At 45.4% G+C, this 17,338-nt stretch overlaps 1 protein-coding gene across 1 annotated transcript in view; it reads right to left on the reverse strand.

Moving 5' to 3' along the window:
- DNAAF9 (dynein axonemal assembly factor 9) overlaps window positions 1-17,338 on the reverse strand; it is an 89,579-nt gene that overhangs the window by 36,240 nt on the left and 36,001 nt on the right. Inside the window, exons 14-20 of the mRNA XM_063310694.1 lie at window positions 14,881-14,957; window positions 13,697-13,741; window positions 10,098-10,143; window positions 7,997-8,108; window positions 5,927-5,997; window positions 4,339-4,389; window positions 3,650-3,737 (exon numbers count right to left, since the gene is read on the reverse strand). Of these exons, the coding sequence (XP_063166764.1) occupies window positions 3,650-3,737; window positions 4,339-4,389; window positions 5,927-5,997; window positions 7,997-8,108; window positions 10,098-10,143; window positions 13,697-13,741; window positions 14,881-14,957 (490 nt within the window). The remainder of the gene's footprint in view (window positions 1-3,649; window positions 3,738-4,338; window positions 4,390-5,926; window positions 5,998-7,996; window positions 8,109-10,097; window positions 10,144-13,696; window positions 13,742-14,880; window positions 14,958-17,338) is intronic.

The raw sequence follows: 17,338 nt of genomic DNA on the forward strand, positions 1-17,338 counted from the left end.
CCAAGGAAAGGAAACCCAGCCGTGAGATCTTTGATTCAGGCTGATTATACCAATTACCAAGGCCTCTTGGCAGAGTGCCACTGACGTTAAACCAATATTAAAACCACAGATATTAAAGCCATTAAAGATACTTCAAACAAGTAAGGTCTGTAATTACAATCGGCAATTAAAAAGTCTGTGTAAAGAAGGATGTTTCAGGCATAGTTGTAATAGTAGAAGGTTTTACGTTCGTAGATTCCAACGCGTGCTGTGGCTATGAAATACAGAAGCCTGTGTTGCTTGGGAGAAAGGTTACGACAAGCCTGGGCAAAATATTGATAGTGTAGAGCGGTGTTTCTCAAGCTTGGCCGCTTTCAGATGTGTGGACTTCAACTCCCAGAATTCCTGGCTGGGGAATTCTGGGAGTCAAAGTCCACACATCTGAAAGCGGCCAAGCTTGAGAAACACTGGTGTAGAGACTTCAAACTGACAGCAGTGGTGTGTACTGTCAAGACTACTATCTTCCAGTTGTAACATCTGGCTTAGAAACTTGGACCTCAGAAAGGTTGCCCAAAGAAAGATGGTTTCCTTTCAGCTATGGTGCCGAAGAATTTTCTTTTTTTCAGAGGCCTTCGGACTACAAGAGGGATGGGGCATTCAACACGGGATGAAGTAAAGCAGACGGCTTCTGGAAAAACTCATAAGGAACCTAAAGCTTAGGTGTTCTGGACTCACCATGCAACAGGTAAGATTTATTATTTATTTATTGTTCAAATTTTGTTACTGCCCACCTCCCCCAAAAGAGGGACCCTGGGTGGTAGATGCACTGGAGAACCCTGATGCTTGGAAAAAATCAAATGCGGTCAAAAAAGGGCAACAGAAGACAAGGTGGCTAGATCGTGCTACCGATACACAAGCCTGAGCTTATAAGGATTCAGGCAGGCAGGTACTGGCAGACAGTACTGGTGAAATATCTCTCAAGTCGTGAAGAGTCATAAGCAAAGGAACAATGAAGTTGTCATGAGATGAAATACTGTGAGTAAAAGTAGGCAAAGCTCCTCAGGTGAAGCTCTGCTGACGATCTCCTTTGGGAAACCCTCTGAAGAGCTACAGGTAGTCCTTGCTTAACCACCATATTGCTTAGTGATGGTTCAGACTTACGATGGTGCTGAAAAAAACGACTTGCAACCAGTCCTCACACTTATGACCATCAGTGTCCCCGCAGTCACATGATCATGATTTGGGCACTTGGCAAACGGTTGGAATTTATGACTGTCACAGTGTCCCATGGTGACGTGATCACCATTTTCGACCTTCCCGGCCAGCTTCTGGCAGGCAAAATCGATGGGGAACTGCGTGATTTGCTTAACAACTATGTGGTTCACTTAGCGCCCACAGTGATTCACTTAACAACTGCTGCAAAAAAGGTCGTAAAATCAGGTTGGATTCGCTTAATGACCACTTCGCTTAGCAACTGACGTTCTGGTCCCAATTGTGGTTGTTAAGTGAGGACTACCTGTAGTCTCTGCCTGGATCCAAGTCACACAGGAGTTTAAAATAACAAACAGCACTTTGTATTTCACTGAAAATAAACTGGCAGCTGTGAGATAGTTTTAACTCATGGGTAATACGGTCTCTTTGAATTCCCAGATACCAATCTACAGTAGCTGCTGAGTTCTGTATCACCGAAGGTTCCAGACTAGTCATTAAGGCTAAGTTTATCAGAGCAGTCAACCTTGGAAGTTACCAAGGCATGCACCGGTTTTAATTTTTCGTCCTTGCAAGGGACACAGCTGGTGTTATCAGCTGAAGCTGGCAGAAGTCACTCTTGACTGGTGGATCAATCTGAATACCAAGAGATTCAGATCTAGAAGCACCCTAAAGTGCATAGCTACTCTCTGAGCACTCAGGGTAAGGACATCTATCACACCTCTGGAAAGGTGATCCTACACAATGAGCATTTATACCTTGCCTTGATTCAGTTTTAGTTTATTATCCCTCATCTAACTCATTATTACTTGCAAGCAACTAGCTGGGGGGCCACACCATTAGTTGGAAATGGTGCAAAGGAAGATTTCGGTGTCCCCAGCATACTGACAGCATCTAGCTCCCAATCCCTGGAAGTTCTCTCCCTGTATATCAGTGTTTCTCAACCCCAGCAGCAGCTTTAAGAAGTGTGGACTTCAGCTCATGGCTAGCTGGGGAATTCTGGGTGTCGAAGTCCACACTTCTTAAAAGTTGCTGAGGTTGAGAAACCCTGCCATAAATAAAGCTCCAGAGACAGAATAGACCCTTGGGACACACTGTATCACAGCATTGCCTCTGAGAGTCACTCTTTGAAATCTCCCTGACGTATAAGACACAGCCACTATAAAGGAGGGTCTTTCATTCCTATGTTCTCAAGTGGTCCCAGGAGGCCACGGCTGACGGGAAAAAAAAAACCGACTGAGAGATCAAGAAGAAACAAGCAAGCCACACTCCCTGGACAAAGATCATCCATAAGGCTGAGCAAAGCGGTCTCAATCCTGTTGTAGAGAGTTAGGAAGATGACCTTGATGGAGTTATGCAGGAACCATTGCTGCTGTCCTGAACCATTAAGTTCAGGACATCCAGATGGCATTTGGAAGTGGCTCAAACAGATGCCTCCCTAATTTCACTGAAGTATAAGGAGGAGGAGGAGGAGGAGGTCCAGCACAATCAGACTTGCAAGATTCTCTTATTGCGGCCAATCTCAATAAAAGTAGTTCTAGCCTTCCTGTGGAGTTGATTTCCTGGTCTGGTCTAATGATTTCTTGTCTGACACATGTAAACTGCTCTGAAACCAAATGGAAACTGGTCAGGGTAATCAACTTCCTCCAGCACGCCCACAGATGAGGGGACACCACCCTCTCAATCATCTGATCCAACCTTGGAAAGTTAAGAGACTGCATATTGCCCGTTGTCCAACTCCCAAATGAATCTGGGACAATTTAGGGGCCCAGAACCTCTGAAATCTCTGAAATGATGTGAACTTAAAAGATGTCAGAATCAATCAGGAGAATCAGGGAATGGAGACAGTTGTGAGAACTCACTGGAGAGCTAGATCTATGGAAAAATCCAGCTGGAGAGTCTCCAGGAGTCTTCATTTTTCAGCTTTACATCAACTCTGTTCTGCTGGACTGATCTGCACCCCAAGGAAAAGATTCCCAGAGAGGTTGAGTTGAGCTTCAAAGCAACTCAAATCTTGGAAGAAAAAAAAAGCTAATGGTTTTTGAAGAGGTTCTATCCAAGAGAATTTCCATCATGAAAAAGATGTGGGGGATAACAAGATCCATCTCCATCAGCACTACCAGAGCAAGAAGTATTGAGGGGTTACGAGCTAACCGGAATCAATACATTCTTCACGGTCAACAATGGTGAACAGGTTTTACGACTTCTTGAGTGTGAGCCGGGACCTTCTCCCCTGCCATCATCAAAAAACACTCCCCTGAAGCTAGTTGTGGGATTCTTAAAATCCTGACTGCTCTATCAAAAAGCCATTCCTTTTATGTAATACAGCTGTAAGATTTCCCAACAAATCCTGTGTGTGGTGAGGAAGAATCAAAATGGAATCATATTTTTGAACCAGAGGCCGGCAATCTTCCGCATCATTTTTGCAGACAAAGGCCTACGTGCTGGATAGATTACTTACCTTCCTCCGGCCTACACAGCGAATTGCTAGCAACAATATAGGCTCCATCACCTCCCGTCAGGAGAGTACCCAGGGAGGATTCTTCTTTCTAAACAAGGGGAACAAGCAACTGTCTCTGAACCATTCGTCTGTATGGAAGTCATGTGCTTTATAACGAAATGCTAATGAAACTGATGCCTCTTAAACCCTGCAGAACTGATGATCAAAATAAGGTGGCAGTTGGAGTCTCCAGATCAGAGTATAACATCTTGGAATTAGCCTCCTGAAGCTCCACGTGTCTTCTTCCTTACCAGGCAGGGGGGGGGAGAAAAGGCTGCCGATGATGCACCTTCCACCTAAAGACACGTTGTTCTGGTGAAAACCAAATCGGCAGTTGATGCCCACAGGTCTTTGGAAACTGCGAAACTCTGCAGCTTCCACACTTTTATCACAAGGGTTTTTAACTGCAGCAGAAAGAGCCGTGGAGCTTAAAACTGCCCCATGTGTCATTGCTGGACGGTGGCCAGTAGTGCCGCTGTCCATGGTACTCAGCTCTGTCTACTTTATTAAGAAGGAGAGACTAAGATATGGGCAAAACTAACCATCTCACAACATCTAATGCTGGGTGGTGGTGCAGTTAGCAGTCTCCAGTCATGCTGTGCCAGGCTAGAAGGAAAACACAAGCTAGCAGGCTAAGTCATGGTACGAACCTTCAGGATTTGCTGGGCCTGTTCCGACAGTTTCACTTCGTTGTCTTCAACCTATAACCAAAACCAACAAGGGCTTCAATTCTGGCTGAGGGACAGAACTCCTGCATCCAATTCTGGCACTCTATTCAGGAGCGCAAATCTTCCTTTCGACCCCTGCACGCTGATTTAGCAATCACAGAGAGATGGCTCAGACAAGCGAACACAGCTCTAGGCCAAACTCCCTCGGCAGTCCAGTGAAGTCACTGCAAGAGAACCGAGTTATGAACCACACCTTTCCTAGCAGGGCCCCACCTCTGCCATGGATAAACCCAGGGTGGAGCCTCCATGCTTCAAGCTCCCCTCTGCCATCTGTGGATGCTGACCACCCCTGCAATGCTGTTAAGAAGAAAGTGGAACTGCCTGAAACATTTAAGCAGTAAAGTAGAAGTACAAAGTCTTAATAACATTTTATAATAACGACTCGGTGCTTGAGCCTGGGGCCCCAGGGGTGGGACGGAGCCTGTTTCTTGGTTGTGTTGAATGTCTGATGGTGGCTTTTATGATTTTTTTTCCTGGCTGCTATGGGTTTTATGGGTTTTTTGTATGCTTTGTTCAATCATTTTTAATATTGTTAGCTGCTCAGAGTTATGAATCTGAGATAGACAGCCATATAAATCTACTAAATAAGTAAATAATATCCCCAGATATTAATGCACGGACTGGCCTAATTTCCTGGACTGTCAAGGGTTTGATTTTTTTAAATTAAGAAAACAACTTGTCTACTTGGAATACTAATATTTCAACAAGGTTGGGACTGATTTCCTCCTCCTTCAAAACTGTAAAAGGTTTTCCACACCTCACAAAACATTCCATGGGTAAAGTCTGCAGGTAAGCGAGCAACCTACAAAGATGGCTACTCTGGTTTGATGCTGTAAGATGGATGTAGTACTTTTGCCAACAGGTATAAACATGAAGCGAGCCCATTTAACGTGGTGGTTAAGGCACTGCTAGAAACCAGGAGACTGAGTTCCAGTCCTGCCTTGGGCACGAAGCCAGCTGGGTGACCTTGGGCCAGTCCCTCTCTCTCAGCCCTGGGAAGGAGGCGGCAAGGACCAAACACTTCTGAAAACGTTGCCAAGAAAACTTCAGGGGCTAGTCCAGGCAGTTGCCAGGAGTCAGGACTGACTCAAAGGCACCAAAATAAACAAACAAACATGAAAGATGGTGTGAGACAGTGTGTGTGTTTTCTTTGTGTAAAGCACACTTCCGAACCCACATGGCCCCCATTTGGGATTACAGTGTCGTGCTTTGTAGAGCCCACACGCTCCCCCCTCGGCTGCCCGTGGCCACATCAGCAGTTCCCGTGGCCCTTGGCACTTATTTGACCCACATTCCCTGGCAAAATATCAAAGGAACACATTCCCAAGGGAGAAGTCACCCTTTTTGTTTTCAGCGACCTACAAGCTGTCACAAAAGAACTATTTTTCCTCCATGCTTTCGACCAGCTTAGAAAAACAGCTTTGTAATCTGTTTTCCACATTCGTTTTTCAAAGGAAAAGGGGGAAAAAAACAACAACCCAAAGCTTTGCAGGAATCAAGTTCCACTTACCAGCCAAGACACTGATCTTCGGATAGCTGCAGTGAGAATGATGTAACTGGTTTCTGTGTTAATACTGCCATCTGCCGTAAAGTAAAAGAGAGGGACTGAGTTCCCGGATCCTCTCTGAAAGCAATTCCTGGGGCAAAGTTGCTGTGCTTAAATTTATCTGTAAAATTGGACCCTCTATTATTTTTGATGTTGTTGCTCTAATTATGTCACTTGGCCTTCCTCAGCACAGAGACAAAACAAAGCTGCCTTTAGGTCACTCCACAGGAAGTCTGGGTTTACAGAATTCCTTCTGAACTTCTTGATCTCTCAGTGGTGGAAAAAAATCTACTTTCCAAGAGCGCCTTTCACAGCGCGGAAGTGATAAGGCAACCTGGGTTCCCCCAGATGTTGATGCAGTTCTCCTCCAGGAATCCCTCTCACTTGGCCATGCTGGGGGAGCAGGGCACATCTTTGCCCACCCCAAAGATGAGGGGCGGATGAGAGGGATCCTAAAGAGGTTGATATAAATCCGCGGCTACATTCTGCCTTTAGAACTGCACCTCGCAAGCTTTTCTTGCAGAGGACTTTCTGATGGGTTCTTTACTTCCAAAGCATCTGGAAGCACTCCTGCATTAATCACAGACAGAAACAAAGCCAGCTGCTAAAATGCAGAGAGGTTTCCACCAAGGGAAGAGGCGAATGAGTGGGAGGGAGACGCACACAGGAGATAATTGACGTGCTCTTTGGGCAGGTAGCTTAGCAACAATAAAGTAAGCGTGAGCAGCTCATAGTGGGCCGTTTACGTTTCTACCCAAGCTGAGTTGGCAGTCCATCAATTTCACGTGGGGCATGTTCTACAGTACAGGCAGTCCTTGACTTACAACCACAATTGGGACTGGAATTCCCATCGTAAGTCATTGTGGTTGTAAGTTGACTCACCACGTGACCGAACCCACTTTTATCACCATTTTTATGGTGGTCATTAAGCGAGTCACAGGTCGTTAAGGGAATCACCATGGTTGTTAAGCAAATTCAGCTTTCCCAATGGGCAAAACATGATCACGTGACCGTGGGACACTGCAACTGGTCGTAAATGCCAAGCACCTAAAATGCAATCATGTGACCGCAGGGGTGTGTGTGACGTTGTGTGACGCTCAGAAGAGCTTTACAGACCATGAAGAACCCATTCCAAGGCTATTGTAACTTTGGACCTTTGTTAAATGAATGGTTCTAAGTCGAGGACTACCTGTTGCAACTTTTGGAGGTGATCCAAAAGAGGTGGTCAAAACTTAGATCTCGGATCCCTGGATGTAGTGTGATGCAATGCTCAACTGGAAATTTCCAAAACTAAAAGAATGTTTCACATCCTTTTTCTGGGACTGCCCTGACCCTTTGGAACAGCCCCTCCTCTAAGATTCAGAAGGCCCCCATCCTTACAGCCTTTTGGAAGGCCAGGAAGGCCTCGCTCCTCACCCAGGCTTTGAGTTATGAGAGCCCAGCGAATGTCAGAGCCTGTGGAGGCTTTGCGATGTTACGGTGCTGTTTGGGATACGTGTTGTTGTTGTTGTTGTTGGGGGATTGGCTTGTTTTATTTATTCTGCTTTTATTTAAACATTATTGTGAGCTGCCTAGGATCATCCTGTATAAGATCGGCGGCCATATACTTTTTAAAAAAAATTAAACAAATAAATCCGCTAGCTTTGGGAAACCCTAGAAACTGAATTTTGGCAAGAGAGGTCTGAGACAAGGCACCCAAGTGAATTGTTTGCTCTTATAAGCCAAAATAAGAATGTACCGTACTTTTCTTATGCATCTGACTGGTTCTTGGGCAATGCTGAATCATGATTAATTATTTAACAAATGAATTGCGGACTCTCACACATTTTCCTTTCTTTGTTCGTTGTGTCCCACTATCCTTTGGGTGTTAACAGGAAAACTATAGATGGGAGGCAAAAATGAGCTGGATATGGCCTCCACACCTGAGGCTTGATCACATTTTTGGTATAACGTGCGACCTAACAGGCGGGTTAAATCACACAGGTGTCTTCCCCGAGAGGTCTGTTTCCCCGTGCATTTAAATGAGCCCAGAACCTTTTTCCTTCACAAGAATCTGCGATGTCAGGAAGGATTCCGAGAAGACGACCGATCCCAGGCAGCCCCTTCCGGCAAGCAGATCAGGAATATCATACACAGCCATGGTTACCTGCCGCAAAGCGGAAGGAACGCATTTTATTCAGCTTCTTTTTAAAAGCAGAGTGCCCCGATTCAAACGTTCTCACAGAGCCTTACGAGAGATTAAATCCCACGATAAATTCAAGGCCATCAACAGGTACGCTATGACCCAGGAATTATTAAAATATTATTTAAAATCAACCCATTAAAATGCCTGGCAGAATGGAAGTATCTCTGTTAAAGGTAATCCAGTCAGCCCTCGGGGCACTGCCTAGGGAGGGCATTCCTGGCATGGGGGCCACCACTGATAAACCTTTCCAGGCCCCTCACTGTACTCCAGGACAGGAAGGCACCGGTCTCCCAAGATAACTGCAGGACATCAAGGAAGAGGCGTTCCTTCAGGGGTCATGTTCCCAAACCGTGAACTGCTACCAGCACCTAAACTGTGACTGGAAACAAACTGGGAACCCATGGAAACTGGAAGTGTGGTGGAACAGGTTGGTGGCTCCCACTTCCAGTCAAGGTTCTTGCTGCAGTACCTTGTATTAAACCAGGGTTTCTCAAACTTGGCAACTTTAAGATGGGTGGACCTCAACTCCCAGAACTCCCCAGCCGCATCTTAAAGTTGCCAAGTTTGAGAAACACTGCATTAAACTGATCTTTCCAGGCCATCTTCAAGAGCAGCTCTGTCTACAGCATAGTCTCCCTCTCCCAATTTTTATCCCCAGCTCCCCCTAGTTTAATAGAACAGATTGAACAGAATTCTGCTGGAGAGAAAATGCGGCAGCATAGAATAAGGAAGGCTTGGAAGGGAACTTGGAGACTCCTAATCCAAGCATCTGCCCAGCGCAGGAATCCACTGCCCCAGATAGCCATCGAGGCTCTATGTCAGTGTTTCTCAAGCTTGGCCACTTTAAGACGAGTGGACTTCAACTCCCAGCATTCCCCAGCCAGCATCGCCAGCTGGAGAATGCTGGGAGTTGAAGTCCACACGTTTTAAAGTGGCCAAGGTTGAGGGACACTTCTCTATTAAAACACCTCCAACCAATTCAACATTTATCCTTCATCCAACCAACACCACCTTGAGTGCTTTACTGGTTGGAATGCCCCATCTAAGGCCCCAACAACGGAGCAAGCAAGAAAACAGCTTGGTCAGAGAAGGTCAAAGGCAGCAGTGCAAAGCCAGAGAGTTCAGGAAACCCCCCGAACATCTGCCCCCCCCGCCCCGAATCATTCCCTGGCTCTGGGCAAGTCCATGAACTTGCCCAACCTGATTTTTAAAAGGAAATCAGGTCACCTGGGGATATGGCCCCGAAGTGGTGGGGAGAAGTTACTTGAACCTAAATTTAAGTGGAAGACTACAGCTCCCAGTCTAAAGATTTAACAGATCCCCCATTCTAGCCAGGGATTTACTGGTTAAAAGGAAAAGCGGCTGTCAACCAGGGAGGATATTTTGGTGCCATTCTGGACCTGTGCCTTCCACACGTGTTAGAGCAATTCCTATTATCCCTAAGCAGCACAGACCCTCGTCATATGCTCTGGGGATTATGGAAGCTGAAGTACAACTGATCTGCAGGGTTTCAAGCCTGAGGAGGCTGCTTTTATGGAATCCCTCTGGGCCAGAATGTTCCTAATGGCCTGAAACTAGAAATGGCAAGGATTAACCACGTGCCAGCCACAGGCAAAGCACATGTGGAGCCCTCCGTGTGCAAAACTTACATGCGGTTGCTGAGTTACAGACTCTTCTTTCAAAAGAGCCTCTTAACATTTCGGTGAGCAGAGCCAGCAGCAGAGAATAATACAGCAACACTCAATAGTTTTGCTGGTTGCAAAAGGCTCTTCCTCTGTCCCTCCCGAAGGGGTGTTTTGACCCAGTCAGCCCCTTCAACAGCTCACGTGGACCTGCAAAGAATCTGGGACTCGGGTCGGTAAGTGCGTAAGATTCTAGTGAAAAGCCATGAGCGTGTCCTTGGCTCCTTCAAATGGACGCAACTCTGCAGCATGCAGAAACACTACTCACAGTTTTGACTAAGTACAGGCTGTCCTTGTTATCCACTGGAATAACTCTGTAGGGGAAAACAGGCTTTTAGGATGCTTTCATCACAGTGTGATGCAGACCAAGCAGCATGTTATCGAACATTCATATCCAGTAGGGTAAGTGGGGGGGGGGAATAAATAAATAAAAGACTTCAGCACTGGAAAGTAGAATTATTTCAGAATCTCCTCACAGAGAATGGATTCTCTTCACCCAAAAAGGCTCTCCTTATCTACATGACACTCAGAGGGAGCAATTTTATCATAGCAGTAGCTACTTAAGTAAAGTTCTCCTTCAATTCAAGCTTTACTCCTGGTGACTTCATGGACGCCCGTAGAAGACAGCAGGTTCCTGGTCGCAGCCTCCTTCCCGAACATTATTTGACTTCCTAGTCTAGCCTACAGCCCAGGGATCTCCTGAGGGCTTCCTGTTCTAAATTTGAACCATGCCTGACCCTGCTCAGCTTCCAAGACAGGCAAGGTCACCTCTGGGGCCATCAGAGTTGTGCTGAGCCCCAAGAAGCTGGACAAGATCAGGGAAGTGCGATCTACCCAGATTTCAGTGAGGGATCTTTGATGTTTCTCTAGGCTAAACGCAGAAACCGTAAGAGGCATTTCCCAGCCTCACTTAGAGTGAGTTAATCCAAGAGAGACTCTTTGGATGATCCGGAATGTTTCTCACCACCTGGGCTGAGGGGCTGTCCAGGCAGAGCCAGGGAGACAGCCTTGAAGCAAATATTCAGAAACTGTGATGTACACAAGGAGGACTGACGCTTGCCATGGCATGGGGATGGGTTATAACCACCTCCCCGTTGTTTCTACCTGTCCCACTAGGCCTGACTAGAGGGGCCCACGCCGGGTGCCTTCCATTAAAGAATGTCATCTCATGGGACCTCGGAAGCGGGCCTTTTCTGTTGCAGCTCCTGCCCTCTGGAACGCCATGCCCCAAGCGCTGAGCCTGTCAGCCTTTCATAGAGCACTGAAGCCCTGGATGTGCTCCAGGGCCAGGGAGTCGGGAGACTCGACAGCCTGTTGGGAGGTCTCTCTTTTTTTTTTAATTCATCCTTGGTGACCATTGTTAGTCCTGAATCCTTTGCTAATTTTGTTTGTTTGTTTTAACCTATTGTCAGCCGTCCAGAAAGAAGGGTCTCAGGGTGGCCCCTCCCTAATTCCCTGGGGAATAAGAGGGGAGAGGTACGGCACAAGCAGGCTTGCAAGATTCTGTGCCTGGAGCCCATCTCGATAAAGTCAGGTTCTGGTCTGCCTGTGATTTGCTGTCAGCCCTTTGAATTAGTCCAGGCAAGAAGCACAAATTACGAGTACTAACACCTACCTTTATTGTGAGGTTACAGCAACAGAATCTTGCAAGTCTGAAAGCATTTCTTCTTCCTTCCTTTCCTTTAACTCTCCAGAAAACTAGGGAGGGTCCCTTCTGAGACGCTTCCCACGCCCTGCCTCCTTCTGCTCGCTGAGATCCCTTTTGCAGACGGTTGTCTAGTCTGCAGCTCTTCCTTCTGTCTCCCAAGGTCATTTCCACAGACCCTGACAGTTGCTTTCCTGCTCTGCTCTACCCCAAAGGGCTGGCAGTTAGAAGATAAGCTCCTGACTGACTCAACTTCTATCTCCTGATTGGTATGTCTCCCTCCCACCCATTCCGTTCCTGGTCTCGCTATCTTCTCCCACACATTATTAAGCACAACTTGTATATTTGCAGGGTGCTCCTTTCAAATGAGAGACCCCAGTGCCAAAAATGCCTTCCCCAGAAGTACCCAAGCAGCATCAGCAGCCGAAACACGACCTGGATCTTCACGTAGAGAATACCGAATGTTATCTTATGCTGGACTGCCGCTGCGAAAAGTCTCTGCCTGCCTTGGTTGCTGTTTGCTTTTTGCCCCTCGATGATGGGGGCTGGCAAACATTCAGATTATGCAGAAAAATGTTGCTGTTTGTGTTGTCTTCCTTTTTGATTGGGCTATTTGATCGCAAGATTTCTCCAATGGTTTAATATTATGTTGGAATTTAAATGGCGTATATCTTTACGTATGAGCGTCAGTGAAGCCCTTGGTGGGTGCTTCTTTCTTGAGTCTCCTCTTCGAGAAAGCAGCAATTCAGCCAGGAAGCTTCTAATTAACCGTAGCTCCCTATTTTGTCTGAATCCAGGGAATCCCATAAATGAAAAGTTGTGGGAGACAACGTTACTTAAAAGCTCCCTGGTGCGTCATGGCTCATAATGAAGAGGGGTGGGAAAAGGGGAGGGCCATAGGCAGAAGCCTCACTCAAAACTTTGATGAGTAAGTCAACATTAATTGACCTACCCCTGTAACTCTGGGATACAACCTATGTCCTCTTGAAATGAAAAAAAGCTGTTTTATATGAATCAGCCATTATTTTAAAATGCATTAAATAAGGCTTCAGCTAGTAGGGTAAAAAGCTTCCAGAAAGACCCATTTGGGGCAGGTGGATGGGAGTCCCCTGTTTTGTGATGTTTTAGGTCTCCTTTGTAGTTGGATCACCATCTTGTGATTATTTTGCAGCTGTTGTTGCACAGTTTGGGTTAATTTTCTGCATTCTTTTTTTTCCTTGTCGTGAGCTGCCCAGAGTCAGTTGGGAGCTGGGCAGCATCCAGATTGAAATGAATTAAATAAACTGAGAAATATTAATTAAATAATTAGTGCAAATCACGGGGGTTGCAGTATTATGCTGGCTGGCGTAACCTTGACTTTTTTATGCAACGCAGAATTCTCCCTGACTGTCATTACTGGCATATGTGGTTGGGAAATCTATTCTTTTGGTGAACTTGTGAACAACTGAATAATTGTTTAGCAGCCAAATTTCTTTGCCACCCACCAGTTTACCATCACTGGGAGATGGTGATCTTAGTTGGCTCCAGTGACACCGCCTTAAAACAATAACTCATCTCTCAATGATGGGCGAGGTCAAGCCCTTAGCAATGAAGCAAGATTCACCCAGGGTTTCATTAATCATGTTTAACATCAGGAAATGAGGGATTAGGATACAGAATCCTGGGAGAAGTAAAATTATAAGCTGCTTGAGTCTCTTTTTCCCAGAATGTGCAATTGAAGAGCTGACTGCCTTTGGCCAAGTGAGGCTGGCATGACAACACCCCTCTGCTCTTCATCAGCGATGTTCTGAAATACCCCCTTTTCTTTTCCAGCCTGAGTAAGTTCTCTTATAGCTAACATGACCCATGTACTTCATTCATTCTGCCTCTCTTCATGTATTTTTTTTTAAAGCCAAAGGTAACAGAGCCAGTTTGGTGCCGTGGTGAAGGTGCTGGCCTAGAAACCAGGAGGCGGTGAGTTCTACTCCCACCTTAGTCATGAAAGCCGGCTGGGGGACTTTGGGCAAGTTGCTCTCTCTTAGCCCAGCCTACCTCACAGGGTTGTTGTTGTGGGGAAAAGAGGAGGAGTCTCAGGTAGGTTTAGGTATATAAAAAAGGTGGGATAAGAAATCTAATAATAATAGCAACAGACAACAAGAGACTAAGAATGAAACCCGCTGACACCATCACTTCAAACTGCAAAACAAAAGGCATCGCCTTCTCAAGGGAATGAAAGTACTAACCTTCCGTGGTTGTTCACAGCTTGAATCCAGAAGTCTATCCTAGCGCTGTACAGAATGGGGAGAAATTAAAAAAAAGGAAGATAAATGAAATGCTGAAGTTAAGCTGAGGCTCATGTTAAAATAAATGTCAAGTCTCAAAGGCCAATTTGAGGAACAAACTGCTTTATGTAACTGTGAGAAAAGTACACAATGCTGCTCTGTGAACCATTTTTTGTTGTCTGTCAGAAAATCAGCTTTGATGGTTTGTGATTTGAGGTATTTCTCCTTTTCCTTACAGCTATTTCTCTACAGTACTTCTACTTCAATTCACACCCAAGGGCATTTCTTCCACACAGGTTTCTAGCTGTACATTTATGTTTGAAACACACACACACACACACAAACACACACAGTGCTTGCTCAAACGCAGGTAAGAAACAGGCTGTGAGAAAAGGACAAAAAAGATCCCAGCATGAAAGAGAAGCTGCCAGATCAATCCTCTGAATTCTCAGCAATCAAGATGCAAGAGTTTTGTAAAGGAATTTCTTTTTGTTTTTTGTTTTAATATTACAGGGGCAACTCTGTGCTGCAACAAACTGGTACGCTTGTCTCAGGCTGCTTCCCAAATCCTTTTGACAAGGAGGCATTTCTCAGAAAAGTGAAAATTGGCCCAAACTGCATTGCCATTTATGCGTGCATGCAAATACATACAAGGACATCTCTCTATTCCAGGGTTTCTCAGCCAGGGTTCCGTGGCACCCCAGGGTTCCACGAGAGGTCCCTAGTGGTTCCCTGGGAGATCATGATTTATTTAAAAATTTATTTCAAATTTGGGCAACTTCCCATTAAAGAGGTAAGTTTCATTCTTTATTTTCAGTTTAAGAACACTGTTAATGTATATATACAGGCCTACCCATGAAACGAGTATCATAATTTTGAAACTTCTCGCCTATATTTGAGCCTGCATGTGCAGGGGTTCCCTGAGGCCTGAAAAATATTTCAAGGGTTCCTCCAGGGTCAAAAGGTTGAGAAAGGCTGGTCTAGTGCTCTAAGAAGAATCTGTAAACATTGCACGAATCTAGTGCAGAGGAACAAGGAACAACCATTCCACATTTCCAAAAACCAGCCCTGCGTAAAACTATTTGCTACAAGATCCCAGCTGACAGAAAAATTGATAGTAAGAAAAACAAAACAGAGACACATACCGTAGTGGAGTTTTAAAGCATGAAAGTTCAAAGGTGTCAAGCATATTGAAAAACACTTTCTCTGCTACTTCTTTTGCCTGCCAAGACAAATGATGGAAGAAGAACCAAATCCAATCAATGCTATTCAAAGAATTAAAAATTAAAAAAAGGTGCATGCTTATGTGTTCACCTGGCAGCTTAATAACCTTAATAATGGAAAAACCAAGCAGTGACTTTTCTTTATGAACAAAGCAATTCAAAAATGTTAACAAGCTCACAAGTGAATCTGAAGCATCATTATTTATCTGAAACAGACCTTGGTAAACCCAAGCTTGGTTAAGCTCCAAGTTCTTGGGCCATGAAGCTGCTTCAGCCCCAAGAACATCTGGAACGAGGGCTAAAACTGAAGCAGCTGCAAGGGCAAATGACAACACCAAAAGAGCTGTGAGGAGCAGCAAAGATTTGCTGTTGTTAAAATGGCATCCCTCGAGAGCAGCAGCCAACCCAAGTTCATCAAGCAATTCAACATTTCCTTCCTCATCATTTTGCATCACTGCCATCCTTTGCAATTTCCAAGAATGGCTCCAGGGGGTTCTCAAAGAATTATACACTCCCTGCCCAAGAGAAAATAGACCACACAGAGACAATGGTTAGCAAAGAAGCATAAGGCTGATAGAGGAGGATCCAGAACTCTGGGCTTCAGTTTGCTCCAGAAGTAAATTATAATTACTGACACACAAGCACAGCAGACCGGTGGATGGAGTGGGGCGCAAGACAAGCTTAGCTCCGGTTAATCTGATGCTCACACCCATGCCGTTGGGATCTGAGAATTCACCAAGTGTGACCCTGCCAAGAAACCGCCCGTGTGGAGATACAACAAGCAGCTTGACCTGAGGGTGTCTGCATGCATGGGTCTGCATGTAGCTGTGACTGAAGCCCTGTACTTTGTTTTGTACGTGAGATGCTGGCATACATACAAATGGAGTGAGGATGCATCATGGTGCCTGTCTGGATCCCCCCAATTCCAAGGTATATACAATGCATTCGGAAAGTATTCAGACCCCTTCATTTTGTTCAATTTTGTTATGTTGCAGCCTGATACTACAGTTGTTCAAATTCATTTTTTTTCTCATTAATCTACACACAGTACCCCATAATGACAAAGTGAAAACAGAATTTTAGAAATGTCTGTAAATTTATTAAAAAGGAAATGCACCGTGTATGTATGTGTGTGTGTATGTGTGTGTGTATTTACACACAAACACCTTCAGCAAAGGATTGTTACCTAGTCATGGTGCTGGAGCTTGAGCACCTCAATGATGCCATGAGCTAAACCGTGAAGGGCCACCCAAGACAGGAAGGTCATGACAGAGAGGTCAGACTAAATGCGATCCCTGGGGAAGGTAATGGCAACCCACCCCAGTATTCTTGCCGTGAAAACTAAATGGATCAGTACAACCAGAGATATGTCGGGATACCATCGGAAGATGAGATCCCCAGGTCGGAAGATGGTCAAAATGCTACTGGGGAGGAACAGGGGATGAGTTCAACTAGCCCCAGACGTGATGACGCCGCTAGCTCAAAGCCGAAAGGACGGCTAGTGGCCGACGGTGCTGGTAGTGAACAGCGAATCCAATGTTCTAAGGATCAACACACCATTGGAACCTGGAATGTAAGATCTATGAGCCAGGGCAAAGTGGATGTGGTTATTGGTGAGACGTCAAGATTAAAGATAGACATTTTGGGCGTCAGTGAACTGAAATGGACTGGAATGGGCCACTTCACATCAAATGACCACCAGATCTACTACTGTGGACAAGAGGACCACAGAGGAAATGGAGTAGCCTTCATAATTAATAGTCAAGTGGCTAAAGCAGTGCCTGGATACAATCCAAAAAACGACAGAATGATCTCAATTCGAATTCAGGGCAAGCCATCTAACATCACAGTGATCCAAATATACACCCCAACCACAGATGCTGAAGAAGCTGAAGTAGAGCAGGTCTATGAGGATCTGCAGCACCTACTGGACAACACGCCTAAAAGAGATGTTATTTTCATCACAGGAGACTGGAATGCTAAGGTGGGCAGTCAAATGACATCTGGAATTACAGGTAAGCATGGCCTGGGAGAACAAAACAAAGCAGGACATAGGCTGATAGAATTTTGCCAAGACAACTCACTCTGCATAACAAACACTCTCTTCCAACAACCTAAGAGACGGCTTTATACATGGACTTCACCAGATGGACAACACTGAAATCAGATTGACTACATCCTTTGCAGCCAAAGGTGGCGGACATCTGTACAGTCGGTAAAAACAAGGCCTGGAGCTGACTGTAGTTCAGATCACGAACTTCTTCTTGCAAAATTTAGGATCAGACTAAAGAGATTAGGGAAGACCCACAGATCAGCTAGATATGAGCTCACTAATATTCCTAAGGAATATGCAGTGGAGGTGAAGAATCGATTTAAGGGA

Source organism: Candoia aspera, chromosome 8 (genome assembly GCF_035149785.1).
Source record: "Candoia aspera isolate rCanAsp1 chromosome 8, rCanAsp1.hap2, whole genome shotgun sequence".
Taxonomy (NCBI): domain Eukaryota; kingdom Metazoa; phylum Chordata; class Lepidosauria; order Squamata; family Boidae; genus Candoia; species Candoia aspera.